The sequence below is a fragment of the Danio rerio genome, chromosome 21, assembly GCF_049306965.1.
Source record: "Danio rerio strain Tuebingen ecotype United States chromosome 21, GRCz12tu, whole genome shotgun sequence".
Taxonomy (NCBI): domain Eukaryota; kingdom Metazoa; phylum Chordata; class Actinopteri; order Cypriniformes; family Danionidae; genus Danio; species Danio rerio.
The window spans coordinates 23649989-23671058 of NC_133196.1; the positions used below are offsets into that span (position 1 = coordinate 23649989).

Here is a 21070-nt window from a genome sequence, read left to right on the forward strand (position 1 = left end):
CAGATCCTAAGCTAATATTGACAGTGTGAGAATAGCTGACTTTATTAAAATATAATATTTTAATAAAATAACTAAATTATTAAAGTTTAAAGGTAATCAACAACATCTTTAAATGTTTGTTATCAATTAAATTTAATTAAATATTTAGTTAAATATTTTAAAGTATTATTGAATAAATAAATTGTTGTTGTTGTTGTTGTTGTTGTTGTTATTGTTATTATTATTATTATTATTAATATTATTAATAATAATTTTATTATTATTATTATATCAAGTTAAAGAAGGAAAATAAAATCTAACCAGCCAGGTTATTATTTTCTGATGATTGTTTTTGTTTTTCTGGTAAAACTGACTACAACAAATAAATTCAAAGTTCAACGACTTGGGAGGAATACACACACACACATACACAAAAAAATCTGATTTTCACAACATGTTACCTTAATTTTTTCACAGTAAATTACATTCTTATCACTTTCATTCAGAATTTTATTGTGAAGTTAATCAAATTAGCATAAAACAACAAATTACTGTAAAAAGGGCTATATCTTTTGCATGTTAGTTATAGGAATTCAAACTATAATTGACTTTTTTGTATTAATACAAATTAACTTTTATGCTGATGGTGGCACTTTTTTCTTTTTAGAAATAACAATGTTATTGCAGCCCCAAAAACAGTTTGGTTGCATCTTTAAAAATGACTTGAAAGAAAATCATCCTGGTATAAAACGACATGAATGTCAAAGTAAGTTTTCATTTTTGGTGCACTGCACCTTTTTTTAATTTTAAAAGGTTAACCTGGAAATATGAAATAATTTTTAATGAACATAACTTTGTGCTTAGCTAAAAACTTAATAAAATAAACAGGAACAAAAGTAATTGATTTTTAAAACCAAACACTGTTAAAGTGATTTCAAAGTCAGAGTAAATGTCAGAATGACTAGCTGAGGAAAGCCTGCTTTACAATAAAATATATATTTAATAATAATAATAATGATACTGTGAAATCACAATAATAGACTTTAATATCTGCTGTGAAGTTACACTATATGGCTGTAATTTCATAGTAATTTAAAGTAACAAAATCACAGTAAACTACTGTTAACTTGCAGTAATTTGTTGTGAATTTACACTCAGTATTTTGCTGTGAAAGTAATGCAATTATTAGCCAGTAATTTACTGTGAATTTAAGTAAAGCAGCTACTTTTGGTTCCCACAGACTTAAAATAGATGAGCAATGTCATGAACATGATCATTATTGTTTATTTTTGTCAAGGTATGGGGGTGGTGAAGAGGAGGCGAGGGACCCAAATGCAGAGAATGAAGAGTTTAATGAAAAATAAAACAAAAACAAAACTCAAATCTCCCCACGTGGGGAAAAACACAACATCATATTACACACTCAACTAGACAAGGTTTGGAACTTGACAAGACAATACTTTAAACCACTGTTGTAGACTAGAAATCAGCAGATACAACAGGGAAGGGAACAATCAACAACGGACCAGCACAGAACAGAGCACACTAGGAGAATAAATAGGAAAGACAAACCAATAAACAGACAGGCGGACAGGTGAAAATAATAATTACAAACAAGGTAACAAGGTGGGTGGGACAAGACAATAGACGGGAGAGCGCATGACACAGAGAGACAATACAAGCCATGTGCTCACATAACACAACACTGAAGCACACGACAAAAGCACGTGACCACAACGTAAACACCGAGCCACGTGCTTTGACAAAAGACGCAAGACACGAGCACACGATGAATGAAAACACTCACCGTGCGGTCACACATGCAGCATGCATGCTTCATCCCAGCGCCGACCAAAACCGAAACCAACAAGACTGAGACGCTGGGAATGAAACACCATGCTGCTGACAGACGAAAACACAAACACGAGTACAAGAGCGCACGCGTCTGAGGGACGCAGAGCGCGCGCGCGGCCGCGTCAAGCAGGAGCGCGCACACTCTGCGTACACCCACGACGGCGCGCGCGCACACAGAGACAGAAACAGGACCAGACACGAGTAGTGTCCGAGATCTGCCACCAAAACAAGAATTTACAAGACCAGAGTGGCAGAACCCTGACAATTTTAATGTACTAGTTGTTGTCATTTTGAAAAAATGTTTTACCTTTTTTCAGGTTGTATTTATTTTGGTCCATTTCTTCTTTAACTTAAAACAATTGTATATTCGGCTGTTAAAATATTGTAATATAATATATAAGCAGGCGTGTGAGAGAATTTTTGTTATATTGATCACTTTTTTACCAACAGTGTTTGAACAACTTGTAAAGAAGGGTTAAAAAAGTTTTTTTCACAATTTCCTGTTGTCCCCTTTATGCTGATTTGTATGTGAAGGATATTTGTTTGCAAGGAAATCAAAAGGATGCGACTTTACAAACACTTTAACAGAGCAAGGAAATTTTCAAAGTATGATAAAATTTTTTCTTCTGGAGAAAATCTTATTTGTTTTATTTAGGCTGGAATGAAAGCAGTTTTTAATTTTTTAAATACTATTTTAAGGTCAAAATTATTAGCCCCTTTAAGCAATATTTTTTTTTGATAGTCTAACAAACCATTGTTATACAATAGCTTGCCTAATTACCCTAACCTGCCTAGTTAACCTAATTTACCTGTTTAAGGCTTTTAATATCATTTAAAGCTGTAAAGTAGTGCCTTGAAAAATATCTAGTAAAATGTTATTTGCTGTCATCATGGCAAGGATAAAATAAATCAGTTATTAGAAATGAGTTATTAAAACTAATATGTTTAGACATGTGCTGAAAAAATCGTCTCTTCGTTAAACAGACTTCGTTATAAAAAATAATAATACAATGGAAGTCAGTGGTTGTCAGCCACCAGCTTTCTTCAAAATATATTATTTTGTGTTTAACAGAAGTAAGAAACTCAAAAGTTTCAACTTAAATAAGTGAAGAGTGAGTAAATTATGACTTTGTTTTTATTATCTCTTTAACATGCTTAAAGCAATTATTGGAGTTGTTGTCTTGGAGGCTGCCAATTATAAACAATTTTGCTTTAAAAATAGTAAAATGATGAACTAAAGTAAAAATAAATGTGTAGAAAATGTAAAAGTAATGCAAAGAAAAAAAATATATAAAAAAAATAAATTCTAATAATTCAATTTTAAAAAACGATAAACGATTAACAATCTGAAATATAGTCCTGATTTTAGTTGCCTGCTTTATATAATGTTAGCAATTGTTTATAATTATTATCAGGCGATATATCAAACTACATAATAAAAAAGTATTGCAGACATAAATTATAGTTAAAAGAGTATTGTGGTCTTTCAGTAATCCAATGGTCTCAAACTAAATTCCTGGAGGGCCGCAGCTCTGCACAGTTTAGCTGCTTAATAGTCTCTAGTCTTGAACACCTTGATTAGTTGGATCAGCTGTGTTTAATTAGGGTTGGATCAAAACTGCAGAGCTACAGCCCTACAGGAGTTTAAGACCTATGTAGTAAACACTACATGTCATGATATAGGAAGAACTGTGTGTGGTTTTCTAGGTTATCCCAGACTGGAAGGAGCAGGAATGGGACCCGGAGAAGGCTGATTCTTATGCAGGAATCTTTCACTTCCGCTTCTGGCGGTTTGGCGAATGGGTAGACGTAGTGATCGATGACCGTCTGCCCACGGTGGACAACCAGCTGGTTTACTGCCATTCCAATGACAGCAATGAGTTCTGGAGCGCCCTTGTGGAAAAAGCCTATGCCAAGTAAACACTTCAGGCTAATTCAAAAAGGTTTGTACTGAGACTGACTTTAAAGTAAAGTGATGCTGAGGTCTTTCTCTGTACCAATCAAGAGTCTATGGCTGTTATGAAGCACTGGATGGTGGGAACACGGCTGATGCTCTGGTGGATTTCACTGGTGGTGTGTCTGAACCGATGGACCTGCTGGAGGGTCAGTTCGCTCAGGATGAAACTGCCAGAAACCAGCTCTTCGAGAGGGTGCTTAAGGTTCATAATCGAGATGGCCTCATCAGCTGCTCCATCAGGGTGAGAGTAATACAGTGCTATTTTTTTATACTTTATTCCTTAGTTTGTCATATTTTATTTTATTTTCATTTTATTTTAATTTATTACTTTTTGCAATTTTTTTCTCTTTAATTTAATTGTGTATTTTATTTAGATTTTTTTGTTGTTGTTTTGTGGCGACGCAGTGGCGCAGTAGGTAGTGCTGTCACCTCACATCAAGAAGGTCACTGGTTTGAGCCTCGGCTGGATCAGTTGGCGTTTTGGTGTGGAGTTTTCATGTTCTCCCTGTGCATGTGTGGGTTTCCTCTGGGTCCTCTGGTTTCCCCCACAGCCCAAAGACATGCGGTATAGGTGAATTGGGTAAGCTAAATTGTCCGTAGTGTATGAATGTGAATGCGTGTGTGTGGATGTTTCCGAGAGATGGGTTGCGGCTGGAAGGACATCCGCTGCGTAAAAACGTGTTGGATAAGTTGGCCCTACATTCCGCTGTGGCGACTCCAAATTAATAAAGGGACTAAGCCGAAAAGAGAATGAATTAATGTTGTTTTATTTTAGTTTGTATATTTTATTATGTTTGCTCCTGTTTCCTTAATTGATATAATTTATTCCCTAATTGACATGACTTCCTGTCCACCATCTTGAATTTATTTACAAATCTGTTGTTTCAAACTTTCCATAGATCATTAACCCAATTTCCACCAAATTTGGCTCAGACCATGCTGCCAAAAAGTTATAGAATTTTCCAGTTGCTCTGTTGCTTGTTGCCGTGCTTGTTTATGATGTGGCCGCTGGGCTGCTTGGCCCTGATAATTGCTGCTTGGAGCTATATTTTAATTTAATTTAATTCAATTTTATCCATTTTCTTTTTCGACTTAGTCCCTTTATTAATCTGGGGTCACCACAGCGAAATGAACCAGCAACTTATCCAGCATACGGTATGCTTTATTCAGCAGATGCCCTTCCAGCTGCAACCCATCACAAGGAAACATCCATACACACTCATTCACACACATACACTACAGACAATTTTAGCTTAGCTAATTCACCTATACCACATGTCTTTGGACTGTAAAGGAAATCAGAGCACCCAAAGGAAACTCACGCGAACATGGGGAGAACATGCAAACTCCACACAGAAATGCCAACTGACCCAGCCAAGGCTCGAACCAGCGAACTTCTTGCTGTGAGGCGACCAAGCTGCCCTATTTTATTTTATTTTATTTTATTTCATTTTATTTTATTTTATTTTATTTTATTTTATTTTATTTTATTTTATTTTATTTTATTTTATTTTATTTTATTTTATTTTATTCATTGGTTTGTAAAATTTGATTTTCATTTTATTTCATTTGATTACTTTTTGCTTTTTTATCTAATTTAATTGTGTATTTTATTTAGGTTTATGTTGTTTTGTTTATTTTAGTTTGTATATTTTATTATGTTTTTTCCTGTTTTCTTGTGTGCATTGTTTAATTTTGTTTGTTTATTTTTTTGTGTTCCATTAAATTGTTGTGTTATTTATTTAGCTTAACTTAGCAGTAATATTTTATTTGACTTTTACTTTTCATTTTATGACATTTTATTATATTTCATTGCTTTATTTTAGTTTTTATCTTACTATTTGTATTTTTACTATTGTATATTTCGTGTACTATTTGTTTAATTTAGTTATTTTATTTACAGTTTTGTATATTATTTTACTCTCTTTTTTTTATTCCCATTTTGTACATTTTATGTACATATGCATCAGCATGTGTCTCACGTCTGTCAAGATTTGTATTCTGGCACACATTCATCCATTAATCCAGCCATCCATCACTTTTTTCTGCCTTCATTTATTTTCTTACATAAAAGTGTACTTTCCCAGACTCAAAGTAATCTTGGATTATGTGTGACTTGCTTATCAATGGTCTGTGAAACCTTTCATCCGTAAAAAGAAAAAAGAAAAAAAACAACAACACACATTTTGAATATCTTTATACCTGAGAGTTATTTTTTCACTAGAATATCAAACCAAATGTCTCTAAATACTTCAGCTCACTATATGAACTTAACATTGTATGTTAAGCAACATTAATAAATCCATTTGAGGAGCATTATCTGATGTACCAGACAGGCCTATAATATTAATAGATTTTCTGGGGATCATAACACAAGCTCCATCAAGCTTCATCATAACTTCAGTCTTTTTATGCAAATGAGAAGAAGAAAATCATGCTGTTTGTACAGACTTTAAAAAGCTGTTATATATATATATATGACAAAGCCCTTCTATGTTCAAACTCATTCGTTCTTCATTGTCCAAAAAAAGTGATTTCGTCGACATAATTATGCTTGTCACTAGCTTACGGTATGTCTATGCATAATGTCCTCTTCATTTGCATAGCTCAATGGAGTGTAATAAATGGGCGTGGCTTGTCCTCTACTGATTAACACCACCATACAGTACTTCACTGTAGCATGAAATAACGGCTCGTGTTTTCATAATCGATAATTCACAGGCAGCGCATGTGCTTGCATGCTAATTAGGGATGAAAATGATTAAGCTTTTTTGCATAGAGCTTAAAGAGGTCATCTACTGACATTTTTGTTTATGTTTTAAGTGTTTCCTGAGGTTTTCTTATAACATTATCATGGTTTTTAAATCAAAACTAATTAACTGTGTAATAATAGGTGGACTTTAGACTCTGGTGTGAACATTCACTTGCTAACAGTTTGCATATTTACAACTTTTTCAAAGTTTGAAGTGACCTGTGTGTGTCCACCATTGTGCATATCTCCATATGTTGGACAGAATACATCCTTCATAGAAAGATGCTACTGTCATTTAAATTAAAACATTTAGATTCTCACTACATTTCTGGAATAACAGACAAATAGTAAACTGGTAATACAAACAGTTATTCAGACTTGTGTAGTATGACATTACTATTTGATCTGTTTCAGTCAGCACTGCATTATCTTTTGGCTAAATTTTTTTAATAATATAATAAAAATACAACTTATTATTTACAAGTGTCGAACTGTGCGTTGTTTGTAATCCAATCTGCAATGTTATGAAGTGAACAAAACATCAAGTTCTTTAATCTCAAAATCACAATCCACAGCCCACACACACAAAAATCTGTGGAACTGTGAGAAAAGCAAACTCAATGTTTTTATATTAATATTCCTTGCACGTATAACATGTTTACAAAATTCACTTACCTCTAAGCTGCTACTTTGCACTTTGCACTTTTGCCATACTGCACCTAATTGCACTACAATAAATACCTCAACTTGGTCATATTCTGGAACAATAGGATATATGGTAACTGTTCACAGTTTATTAGTGTCTATTATTTAATTCATCTTGTACTATATTAGTTAAATGTTTAGTTTATGTCTAGTGTGTGTCATATTTTTGTTTTTAAATTGCACATTGGAGTATGGGAGAAACGCAATTTCAGTCTGCTGTGTAATGTACTGTTGCATGGTTTGATTGACAATAAAGTTGACTTGACTTGACTTGACTTAATGGCACATTTGGAACTTCATAAATCAGTTCTTCCACTCTTTCTCAATGTTGAGATCAGAAGAAAGGTGTGATTTTCCACAACATGGCAACACACAGCATCTTTTTATCTTCAGAACATCTTTATCATTTAGTATCCATACATACCTGCCTTTGTCTCATTATTTATAGTGCGTGAATCAGTAGGTGGCGCTAATCAGGCAGTGATGACCTTCTGAGGAGGCGGAGTTTAGGGTGTTTTCACACCTGCCTTATTTAGTTTGGTTGAATCACACTAGAGTTCATTTTCCCTCTTGGTGTGAATGTAGCAATAGCACTCGAGTGCGCACCAAAGCAAGCCAAAAAAGCGTACAGAGACATCCTTGAAGATGTGGTCTCGGCACGCTTTCAAACGAACCATGGAGTGGTTTGTTTGTGGTGAGAACATGATCTGAACTAAAACAGATCCAATCACAAAAAGTACTGCACCTTATTGAACTAATTCAGCTGCTGTAGTCTGATGCACTGTCCCATCTTATGGTGTGTGGAGGAAAAATATTTTTTGACAGCCTTCGCCATTTGCAATGCATTAAAATATTCTTTTCCTGCCACAGTCATGCATCATTGTCAAAATGTATAGTTAATCTAAAGTGACGTATACACACTACATAGTACACTATGACCAGGGATATAATCAGCCAGCACAGTCATCCCTCCATAGTAAAAAGTGACATTGGAGTTCCACTGGCATTTTCCTGCACACTAATTCTGACCAATCGAAAATCGGTTTAGGAAATATGTTCAATAACATCTGGCCAATGAGTGATATTGTCACATGACTGCCTTTTGGTTCTTTTTAACTGGTTCGGACCAGAGCAATCAGTGTGGTGGGAAAAGGACCCAAAAACCCTTGGTCTGAACCAAATGAACCAAAAGCACCCTTTCATAATTAACATTCCTCAACCTGTTTTTTTGGTCCTAACGAGAAACTTTAGAATACTGAAACTTGATGTTTTTATAGTACAATGATTTTGTTGATTTGGATTCTAGGTTCATGACCTCTTTAAATTTTGTTATCAGAATCTAAATCAAGCTTTACATTTGGTATGCAGGCAACCACAGTAGAGGACATGGAAGCACGACTGGACTGTGGATTAGTGAAAGGCCATGCTTACGCAGTGACCGACGTACGCAAGGTCCGTCTGGGACATGGCCTACTGGCTTATTTTAAGTCTGAAAAGCTGCACATGATCCGCATGAGGAACCCCTGGGGTGAGAAGGAGTGGAGTGGACCATGGAGTGACAGGTGAGAATGACCTCTACTGGCCTGGAGATCAGAGAGCATCTAGAGCACAAGTGTCAAATCCAGTTCCTGGAGTGCTGCAGCTCTGCACAGTTTAGTTCCAACCCTACTTCAACACACTTACCTGGAGGTTTCAAATGGAACTGATGGACTCAATTAGTTTGATCAGGTGTGTTTAATTAGGGTTGAAACTAAATTGTGCAAAGCTGTAGCTCTCCAGGAACTGGATTTGACACCTGTGATCTAGAGCAGTGGTTCTCAAAGTGGGGGTCGGGACCCCCGAAGGGGTCGCGAGACAATGAAGGGGGGTCGCCTGGTGATTTCCAAAAATCTATTTATTTATATTAAACCATAAGAATTACCATATTTTATCAATAAACTACTGAAGAGAAAAATTGTTGTTTATAGTTAATATATACTATATAGTTACTACAGTAGCTTATAGTTACTAGTTCTATTGGATTGCGACCCCTGGTGTAATTACATAATTTTAAAGACACACCAATGGCGTCAGATGCAGCAGATTGATTTTATAACATCAGGTTAAACTTTCTGGCACATTTACAGCTCTGATTTCAGATACAGCTCTGGTCTATTGGTGTGTGTGCGCTATTGCATGCAAGGTTTCTGTATATATAATCACCTCAGAGGATATTGGGGGTCGCGAGTCACTAGCTTTGTTATTTTGGGGGTCGCAAGCTAAAAAGTTTGGGAACCCCTGATCTAGAGCATGCTCCATAAAGAATAATCATTGTTCAGTGTTCATACTTTTTTTAACACAGGTTCATTGTAGATGCATTCTTCAGCCTGCATTTTTTTTAAAACTGCAAAACCTTACTTTAAAATACATAGTTTTAAAGTTTCTCTGTAAAAAGAAACACTATGGGGCAGCGTGACACCAACAACCTTTGTTCCTTTTCACACTAATGATAATTATGACTAATATAATAAAGAATTTCCCTGTATTGGGAGCTGGAGGGGGATCCATTGCATAAAACAAATGCCAGAATCGCTGGCAGTTCATTCCTCTGTGGTGTTCCTTGATAAATAAGGGGCTGAGCCAAAGGAAAATGAATGATTAAATAATAAAGGACTTTTTCCTACAATTCATTGCATAACACAAAATAAATACCATAACACAATTTAACAGTGTCTATGAATTGTTATCGAATATGATTGTCTATCACCATACAGACAACTGTTCTGGCATGATCAGTTTGCTTGGTAGCTCACTTTGTTCATTGTTGTACTGTGATGCCGAGAGCTCAAGTTTAAGTCTAATTAAAGAATCCACAAAAACAATGTAAAATAAAGATAAAAAATGTGGTTGCAGACACTTTTCTCTTATGTTTGCTTTTAAAAACACTGTTAGTTAGATTTAGAGAAGAGTTCTGTTTCTTGTTCTCTCTAGGTCAGTGGTTCTCAAACTGTGGTACATGTACCACTAGTGGTACGCAGGCTTCCTTCTAGTGGTACGCGGAGAAATAAAATATATCATATGTACATGCTACATATATTTCAAAACTTATCAAAAATGATTTATATATGCATATGATGACATATGGCCTATATTTCTAAGGTCCAGGCAACATTAATACTTTGCATTTAATTACAGATTTTTTATTTTTTTTTTTTTTTTTTTTTACTGTTTAAGAACAGTAACCTTTCATTTTGAACTTTTAAATTTTAATTTAAACATTTTATTTTTATTTGTTTGTTTGTCTGTTTGTTTGTATTTTTTACATATAACACAGTGCAGTGTTAATGTTCTAACTATTTATAATGTTTAAAATGGCTGACAATAATAGATATTTTTTATAATTATTAATCTGCCTCATTTTTTAACTGTGCAGTGCTGTAGCTGTTTCACTGGGCCTACTACGCTAATGTATTTCAATACTGCTCATTATGGTGGTACTTGGAAAGACCATTCTTTTCTGAGGTTGTACTTGATGTAAAAAGTTTGAGAACTACTGCTCCAGGTGATCTGCACAACAAACCCCACCTTCTAATGCAGTGGTACAACTCTTCATGTATGAAAGTAAATCAGTAGCAATACTTGAGAGCTTGCAAATGTAAATGTGAGCACTTGTGATAATAATATTTGTATGTGTAGGTTGAAATGTACACTCACAGCTCTGATGTGAACAGCTGAAATCCTCGATTTGCACACACACACAACAATCCACACACTTGTGTTTTAAATTCGAAGTTGCAGATTAATAGTTGTGTATTTGTAAAATGTCATTCACAAATACAAAGTGACAGACACACGTGTGCACGGCAAATTTAAATGCATCTTTGCTCTACAACCACAGGTCGGCACTCACAACCTCTCAGATTCATCAGTACAACTACAAATCTCCCGCGCTCTGACTTTTGCTACACATCTCCCGCGATCTCTGTAGCAGAACTCATCTGAGCACTTGCAAATGCAGAGGCGTGAGCAGCGCGTGGCGGGGGAGGGGCGGGGCAGGTGTAAAGCTGTTTCATTGGCTGAAGCCTGACCAATGAACAATGCCAGCAGCCAACAGGACTGAGGTGCAAAATAATCATTTCCCACGATTATTTTATTATTTAGGGTTTATTTAAACTCTTTTCTGAAGAGATTCTTGTTAAAAATCATAAATTCTGTGGAAATGTACATACCAGTAAAAGAGCAGCAAAGCCAGTTTATTGGCTAGAGCCAGCCAATGAGATGGGGCGTTTCTGTTTGTCAGCACACAGGGCAGCTCACATTGTTGGAGGCCTCGAGCAATCAGAGGGTAAGTTATGATTTTTTAATAATTATCTATATGTTCAATACTGTTAGCTAAGCTAAGGACTGTGCTGGGTGCTTCTCTTGTTTGTTTGTTTTTATATAAGAAACAGTTATGAGTTATCTAGGAGCTGCTTTCAATCATGTTATATGGTTCTAAAGATACGATTCAACCCACATGAAATAAGAAGTTGTAATAGCATTTATAGTAAACAATATTACGTTTTTGAACCATACTAACTATAATAAACTGTATTATACTGTATATATTGCAGTATCTACAACTTTGTTAATGAATGCAACAGCACACTGTAGTATTAACTAGCATGAATTTTAATAAATTGAAGTATACATATATATATATATATATATATATATATATATATATATAGCTTAAATTTGAAAAAATTGAAATATAGCTATGTTTAAAACTAAACATTCTAATGCCATTTATTATGCAAATATCAAGTTGAAACAAATCTGTTAAGAGCACGTATTTATATGTAAAACCTAATACATTTTAAAGCATTTTCATTTCTTTCTAATTTATACATCTACATGCATTACATCTGATTTAGGTCCACAACTTGCATCCTTCAACATGATATGTGTGTTCAAAGGAAGAGCAACTAGGTGAGGGAGACAGTGTCCATCGCTCGGCTGAGGGTCCACTTTGAGCATCTCATCTGCAGGGTTAAGCAATATAAGCTAAACAGTCATCATCTCTCTCTATTACAGCGAGCATCAACCAGCTTTACACAATGGCTTGCTTTCTGACCATTAGTAAAGGCTTGAGCAAAGTATTAAAGAGGAGATAATATTTGATGGGTAATGATGAAGTGGGATTTACCACCTCCATCTCATTATGAACAAGGAAAAACCCTGAAATATTTCAATACAAGTAACTAGACATTTGCGCTACACTTATTTGGACTGTAAATTTTATTTGACAAATTACATTCCCTTACAGAACAGGTGTCAAACTCAGTTCCTGGAGGGCTGCAGCTTTGCAAAGTTTAGTTCTAACCCTAATTAAACACACCTGATCAAACTAATTGAGTCCTTCAGGTTTGTTTGAAACTTTCACTTAAGTGTGTTGAAGCAGGGTTGCAACTAAAAACGTGCAGGGTTACGGCCCTTCAGGAACTGAGTTTGACACCCCTACCTTACAGTAAAGTGTAAAAAAACTACATTAAACAATTATCAAAATAAAAGTTGTGTTTGTGGGTGAGTGTGTGTTTTGTTCAAATCTGTAGTCATCTTGGCAAGTAAAAAGAGAAAATAAAGTCGGCTTCCTCTTGAATGATCTGAATCATTTTGAAGTGTTTGTAGATGAGCTGGAGCCTCATGTCATCTTTAGCATAAATAACATCCTATTCAAGCTATGCAGCTTCTCTGAGTTCCTCATCGACTTCAAACATGCTGATCTCTCCTGTCACTCCATCCTTACAGGAAACTGAGAAATAACCTATAGTTAGTTACGTTGATAATTAAAAAAGTGATATAAAAGGACACACTGTACACAAATATGTAAATAGATGGATAGACGATATGATGCAGGTTATAATAACAAAAACCGGTATGATCGGTAAGAAACTGAAACGCCTAGTGTTATTTTTAATTGCTATTAATGTGTGTGTGTGTGTGTAAATATACTTCAATTTATTAAAATTCATGCTAGTTAATACTACAGTGTGCTGTTGCTTTCATTAACAAAGTTGTAGATACTGCAATATAAACAGTATAATACAGTTTATTATAGTTAGTATGGTTCAAAAACGTAATATTGTTTACTATAAATGCTATTACAACTTCTTATTTCATGTGGGTTGAATCGTATCTCTAAAACCATATAACATGATTGAAAGCAGCTCCTAGATAGCTCATAACTGTTTTCTCATATAAGAAACAAACAAGAGAAGCACCCAGCACAGTCCTTAGCTTAGCTAACAGTATTGAACATATAGATAATTATTAAAAAATCATAACTTACCCTCTGATTGCTCGAGGCCTCCAACAACGTGAGCTGCCCTGTGTGCTGACAAACAGAAATGCCCCATCTCATTGGCTGGCTCTAGCCAATAAACTGGCTTTGCTGCTCTTTTACTGGTATGTACATTTCCACAGAATTTATGATTTTTAACAAGAATCTCTTCAGAAAAGAGTTTAAATAAACCCTAAATAATAAAATAATCGTGGGAAATGATTATTTTGCAACTCAGTCCTGTTGGCTGCTGGCATTGTTCATTGGTCAGGCATCAGCCAATCAAACAGCTTTACACCTGCCCCGCCCCTCCCCCGCCCCGCGCTGCTCACGCCTCTGCATTTGCAAGTGCTCAGATGAGTTCTGCTACAGAGATCGCGGGAGATGTGTAGCAAAAGTCAGAGCGCGGGAGATTTGTAGTTGTACTGATGAATCTGAGAGGTTGTGAGTGCCGACCTGTGGTTGTAGAGCAAAGATGCATTTAAATTTGCCGTGCACACGTGTGTCTGTCACTTTGTATTTGTGAATGACATTTTACAAATACACAACTATTAATCTGCAACTTCGAATTTAAAACACAAGTGTGTGGATTGTTGTGTGTGTGTGCAAATCGAGGATTTCAGCTGTTCACATCAGAGCTGTGAGTGTACATTTCAACCTACACATACAAATATTATTATCACAAGTGCTCACATTTACATTTGCAAGCTCTCGAGTTTCGCAACTGATTTACCTTCATATTCATGCCGCTTGTGCATGCAAGCCACACACCTCCATTGGAAAAAACAAACTTGCGCAAAATCTGGAAAAGACCAATATGAGAACGGTCCCTAAAATGCCGCCATCATTTGCAATCTCCAGAAGTTGATCTTCTTGCACAGGCAAGGTGGCTTCACCTAATTTGTTGACAAATGTGTTGCGAATCCATTCCTTGGCAGTCCCTCACTGGGCATTTTCTCATTACCAAAGAAACTTTCCAAAGACATCTGTTTCTTATTCGTTTTGCTGCTTGTGGGTTAAATTTGGGCGCTCAAGTGACTAAGATGTAAGCAAGAGCGTATGGTCATTTTCAAAATAAAAGACTTTTCAAAATGAAAGATCGTTCAGACTCGGGTAATAAAATAAAACGGAAATAATTAATAATTTCTTTGGCGCCCTAGTACCAATTGATCTACAGACTGGTACTGATGGTTGAGGACCACTGTTCTCATGAATTTATACAAGAAGGACGTCTGTACACTAAGTAGCATATTTCAAATTCCCAAAAAAATATAGACAGCACCCTCTAGTAGATTTGTCATTTGAAACATGCAATGAAATATAGCTACAGTAGAGTAACGTATTTTACATTTTGCAAAAATGTCATCCAAATTGAACACAGTGCAAATTACATTCATATATATGATTTATTGATTATGGTTTTAAATCATATTCAAGTCACATTTTGGTAGTCATATTTACCCTGGCTGAATTTTTTGTGAATTTTAGTCTTACTTTCTCACACTAAGTAAAATGTAAACACATCAGACGATGTTGTGGATGATGAAATAAGCTTAGATTTGTTTCACAAACAAGGCAGTATTATGCAGGTTGAGCTGAAATCAAATCAATCTGGACTCCCAGTGTGAACAAAAACCAATTTGAAAGCGATACACAATCCCAAATTCCTCTTATAAGCACCAAAGCTAAGTGTCAATATACTAGCTACAGTATACTGTATGTCATGGCAGGCACTATAATCAGACACGTCTTCCCAACACTTATTTATACATATTCTCTACTGAGCAGAAATGATTTGTCAATTTTTGCATCAATAGGGTATTTCAGTACTGTACCTCCTCAGAGACTAGAGCAAAGCATTTCTCTCACTGCTCTTGAGATACTTTCAGTATAAATAACACATAAGCGAAGTGTCTATTCTTATCGCTTGCTAGCGTGAAATTGAGAAATCAAGCCAGGCAAGGCTGGAATAAAATAAGCAGAAGCTGTGATTGAAACAGAGAGGTCTGAGGGTGTTTAGACATCCACCTCCTTTCGTTTAAATAACCGTGCTCTTGTTTGGTGACACCTACCCTTAAATATCCACCGGCTTCATATTAAAGCCGGGTCCTGTCATTTGAGAGAGGAAAATCTGAGCAATCCTTTCCATCATTCTTTGCTCAAATACTACAACAGGGTTATATTAGCCTCTGAATTATTTACTAGCCAGCCGGAAGAGTCTTTTTGAGGTGAAAGCAGTCTTTCTTCATATTTCTGCTTGATAAATTATTTATTCAGGGCTTGATTAGAAATATCAGACTTGGCTAAGTGTTTTGTTTCTTTCACAGTGCACTGGAAAAAAAGGGCTAGTGTGTAGTGTTAGCTTGTTCAGTGCTGTGTGTGTGTGTGTGTGTGTGTGTGTGTGTGTGTGTGTGTGTTTGTGTGTGTGTGTGTGTGTGTGTGTGTGTGTGTGTGTGTGTGTGTGTGTGTGTGTGTGTGTGTTTATAATGGATATGTGTTTAGTTTTGATATATCTAGGTAATCGCTGGTTTATTTTGTAGCTCAGAAGAGTGGAAGAAAGTGAGCAAGAGTGAGAGAGAGAAGCTGGGCGTCACTGTTCAGGATGATGGAGAGTTTTGGTGAGGTTTGCTCATTTATATTTATGCGTTTAACAGCATTTTGCTTTCATCTATGACTTGCTAAAAAAGAGCAGAAGCAACACATATGGGTGAAACACTGACATATCTTTAACTTTCACTGGTAAAAATTATTATCTTTTGCTAATTATCTAATGCTTTTGCATTTCTTATGTTAATAAATTTAAAGCATTTGGCTGATATTAGAGTTCATTGTATATTATATTATATTATATTATATAATATTATATTATATTATATTATATTATATTATTTTATATTATATTATTATATTATATTATATTATATTATATTATATTATATTATGTTATGTTATGTTATGTTATGTTATATTATATTATATTATGTTATGTTATGTTATGTTATGTTATATTATATTATATTATATTATATTATTTTATATTATATTATATTATACTGACACAATAAATGAAACTCATTTACTTTACAATGGGGTTCCATTTTTTAATGTTAGTTAATGTATTTCATTAATTTACTAACACTCACAAACAATACAAATATATTTATTTCAGTATTTATTAATCCTTTGTAGCATTAGTTAATGGACATTAAGTTGTTAATTGTTAGGTCACATTAACTCACTAATTTTAACACATTACAAGTAACATGAGTTATTGTGTGTAATAATATTACTTTGCTAGGTAATGAGTAAAATAACGCATTACTTTAAAAATTAAGTAATAATGTTTGAGTTACTCTTTTAAAAAAATGTAACACAAGTTAATTTTTTTTTCAATTAATTAACTTTTAAAAAGTAAATTAGTGAAATAGAATTGAGATGAAAAAATGCGTTCATCATTTTGAACTCTAAGACAAAAAGCACAAAAGCATCAAACGCATTGCTTTAAACTATTATTAGTCTCTATATATAGAGCTCTTGGGACAGGAGTTCTCAGAAGATAACATTAGTAGTTTTAGATTTTTTTAAGGCAAATAAAGATGTACACTGAAAATATGTAAAGTTGATTCCTTGGATTTACTAATTTGTTATGTTAAGTGGTTGTAAACAATTTATTTGGGCTAAATTTAACTAAACAAATTAGGTTGAATATTATCAAATTTAATGTGCTTGTTTAAATTCAACACAAATAAATTGCTTTCAGTGTAGGTTATACAGTGTGTTGTAAATTGCTGAGCTACTCTATTTAAAAAAGAAAAAACACCTTCAAGTTCTGAAAGAGACCAAACCTCAGCCAGGTAAGAAAAAACACCTCATGCAAAAGTAACTCAAAAGTAACATAATGCATTGCTTACCATAAAAGTAACTGAGTAATGTTACTTTTTAGAAGAGTAATTCAATATTGTAATGTATTACATTTTTTGAAGTTATTTTCCTTAACTATGGATTTTAATAATGCATTAGTACATGTTGGACTATGATTAATAAATGGTGTACAGGATTGTTCATACTGTACCTAACATTAACTAATGAAACCATATTGTAAAGCATGACCAATATCACATATTCTTACAATCATCCATTTTTTTTACAACATTAAACATTTTTTACAGTTGTCAGTCAAGAAATATACCATTGTGAATGTTAATGCATTAATGTTAATTTGAAACACCCTGTAATGACAACTATTTTATCTGTACTGTATATGCAGAAATTAACATGAATCTATTTTAATAAAGTAAATGTGTATAGGATATTAAAGAGCTCTTATTATGGGTTTTTGAAAATTACCATCTATGCAGTGTGTAACACAGCTCTAAGTGAATGGAAACATCCAGCTGAGGTTTAAATCTGAAAATCTGAACTGTTTAAAACTAGTGAATTTTCTGAGTCGACTCAGAATCAGATTAATTATTCGTCCTTTATTCGTTTCCCTAAACGGGTCGACGTCGATAAAGGACATTGGAAAATTAAAAATTTAATTTGGAAAATTATAGTTTGCAAAATATGTATTTAATTGTGTTGTAACTTGTAATCGCTTTGCATGGCTTGAAACACTTATCTAATATAGATCAGTGCTTGTAATGTATCTCTCAGGTTAAATCTGTATGGGGCTATTCACATATTACGTTCAAAACCTTGCTAAAAATGTGTTTCTCTCCATGTCTCGCTAAACTCAGTCGACCAATCACAACAGACTGGGTCATTGGGCCAATCAATACAGATAAGCTTCGGGATTAGCTTCAGGTTTGGGAACAAATAAATCGCTAAACAAACCATATGGAACTCATTGGGATAATTAGGTAAAAATAAATGCATATTATAAGACAATGAAAGTGTTTTTTGAACTTGCATGCATATCAGCAGGTTGTTGGAGACCTGCAAAACCAAAATATGACCTTTTATAATGCAATTGAGGGGCTCCTAAAATTGTTCAGAAAGTGTTTAAATTAGGAAAATAACTTAAGAGTGTCTTGAATCCATTTGATATATTACCCTTTTGTTCCTTACAAACCTTTCAAAATCAGGTTTTATTAGAATTTTTTAAGGAACCATGTGTAGGTTTTATAGACTGCATCTAATGAACAACTAAATTCACCTATTACCAAACATCTGGCTATGAACTGCACCACCAGGATGAACTTTGAGGATTTCTGTCACTACTTCACGGACCTGATCCTGTGTCGACTCATCAACACGTCCTACTTAAGCATACATAAGACCTGGGAAGAGGAGGTGATGAGGGGCTTGTGGCTTCACCGAGATGAACCGCTCCGCAACCGTGCCGGAGGCTGCATTAACCACAAAACCACATTTCTGCAAAACCCACAGGTCGGTCAGTGATTCTGTGCGCATCTGCCTTGTCAAATGCAATTGTTGTCCTGGAGGCATTTAAAGCTCTGGGGCTTCACTGGAATGAGTTTAACATGTGTTTCTGTCCACAGTATGTTTTTGATGTGAGAAAAGTGGAAGATGAGGTGCTGATCTGCCTGCAGCAAAAGGAACGCAGAGCTACTCCAAAGGAGGGCAAAGGAGAGAATCTGGCCATTGGATTTGATATCCATAGGGTACAGAATTACATGCACACGGAAATATCATATTACAAAGCTTCACATTTGAATGCTAAAATATGTATGGTATAGAATTGTATGACATCTTGTTTCTGATATAGAATAAAATGTACTTATGATTTTTCATTTAAGACTTATTTCTTTAGAATGAACTTACAAATGCAAAATATAAACAACTTACAAATCAGAATGAATTAATTTAGATTCATAATCTCTGAGAAAAAAGTAAGAATTTGAGTTTATGAAGTCAAAATTATGAGAGAGCCTATATACACTTAGTTTAATTCTTTTAAACTCCAAATTGCATGAAAATAAAATCCAGATAACTCAGGATGTAACCTCAGAATTGTGAGAGAGCCTATAAACTCACAATTCTGAGAAAAATAGTCATAATCTTTGAGATATAAACTCAGCATTTAAAAGTCACAATTGTGTCAATGAGATATGCAGTCTCAACTTGCATTATCGAGTCTGCATCCAGATACTATTGAATTTTTGCCCTATTTTGACCAAGCCTCTTTGGTACCACCAGGTGGAGTTGAACAGAAAGTACAGAATGCACTCGGCGCAGCAGAAGGTCGCAGGGTCCATCTACATCAACTCTCGCTGCGTTTTCCTCCGGAAAGAGCTAAAGGAGGGCCGTTACGTCATCATCCCCACAACATTTGACCCCGGTCAGCAAGGAGAGTTCCTGCTCAGAGTCTTCACTGATGTGCCTTCAGACTGCAAGTAATAATAAAAACACGTTAGGCATGCTGGGTGCTTCGTTCGAAAGGCTGACCTTATTCCTGACTTTATTTCCTTAGAGAATTAACTCTGGACGAGCCTCCACAGACATGCTGGACTGGGATGTGTGGATACCCTCAGCTGGTCACACAGGTGCATGTGTTAAGTGCCGAGGGCCTGCAGGGCCAAGACGCTAATGGAGGTATGAATAGTATTTCTGGTAACAATAAAGGCCCACTAAAGGAATTTTGCATATTTACTATAATATTTTTTTCTTTTGGAGAAAGTCTTTGTATATAAAATTAGCCCCCTTAAGCAATATTTATTTTTTCAATTATCTACAGTACAAACCAAATAAAATAAAATAATAATAAAAAAGGAATGCAATAATTTACAAATCTCATAAACTTATATTTTATTTACAAAAGAATATAGATAACATATCAAATGTTGAAAGTGGGGCGTCATGGTGGCGCAGTGAGTAGCACGATCACCTCACAGCAAGAAGCTTGCTGATTCGAGCCTCAGCTAAGTCAGTTGGCATTTCTGTGTGGAGTTTGCATGTTCTCTCCATGTTCGCATGGTTGTGCTCCGGTTTCCCCCACAAATCCAAAGACGTGTGTTATAGGTGAATTAGGTAAGCTAAATTGTCCGTAGTGTATATGTGTGAATGAAAGTGTATGGATGTTTCCCAGTGATGAGTTGCAGTTGGAAGGGCATCCACTGCGTAAAATATATACTGGATAAGTTAGTGGTTCATCCCGCTGTGGCGACCCTAGATTATTAAATGACTAAGTAAAAAAAAAAAAAAAGGAATAAATGATTGATGAAAGTGATAAAATTAAAAAATTTCGGGACAAATGTTGGCTCATTTTTGATTTCAAGACAGCTACGCATTCCAAAAAAGTTGGGACAGGTATCAATAACAGGCTAGAAAAGTCAAATGTACATTGGAACAGCTGGAGGAGGATGACCAGTTTGCCCAATGTGGTGCAAAAAATAGTAGAGCAATATCAGAAAGAAGTTTCTCATCGAAAAATTGCAAAGAGTTTTAAGTTATCACCATCTACAGTGCATAATATCATCCAAAGATTCAGAGATTCTGGAACCATCTCTGTGCAAAAGGGTCATGGCTGGAGAACCATACTGGATGCCCGTGATCTTCAAGC

General features: G+C 35.0%; 1 protein-coding gene across 2 annotated transcripts in view; it reads left to right on the forward strand.

Moving 5' to 3' along the window:
• capn5b (calpain 5b) overlaps positions 1-21070 on the forward strand; it is a 70654-nt gene that overhangs the window by 44815 nt on the left and 4769 nt on the right. For both annotated transcript variants that reach the window (XM_009295397.5, XM_001345078.8), the window contains exons 4-11: positions 3541-3749; positions 3839-4031; positions 8616-8809; positions 16089-16166; positions 18741-18936; positions 19050-19172; positions 19708-19904; positions 19982-20103. In XM_009295397.5, coding sequence (XP_009293672.1) covers positions 3541-3749; positions 3839-4031; positions 8616-8809; positions 16089-16166; positions 18741-18936; positions 19050-19172; positions 19708-19904; positions 19982-20103 — 1312 coding nt within the window. The remainder of the gene's footprint in view (positions 1-3540; positions 3750-3838; positions 4032-8615; positions 8810-16088; positions 16167-18740; positions 18937-19049; positions 19173-19707; positions 19905-19981; positions 20104-21070) is intronic.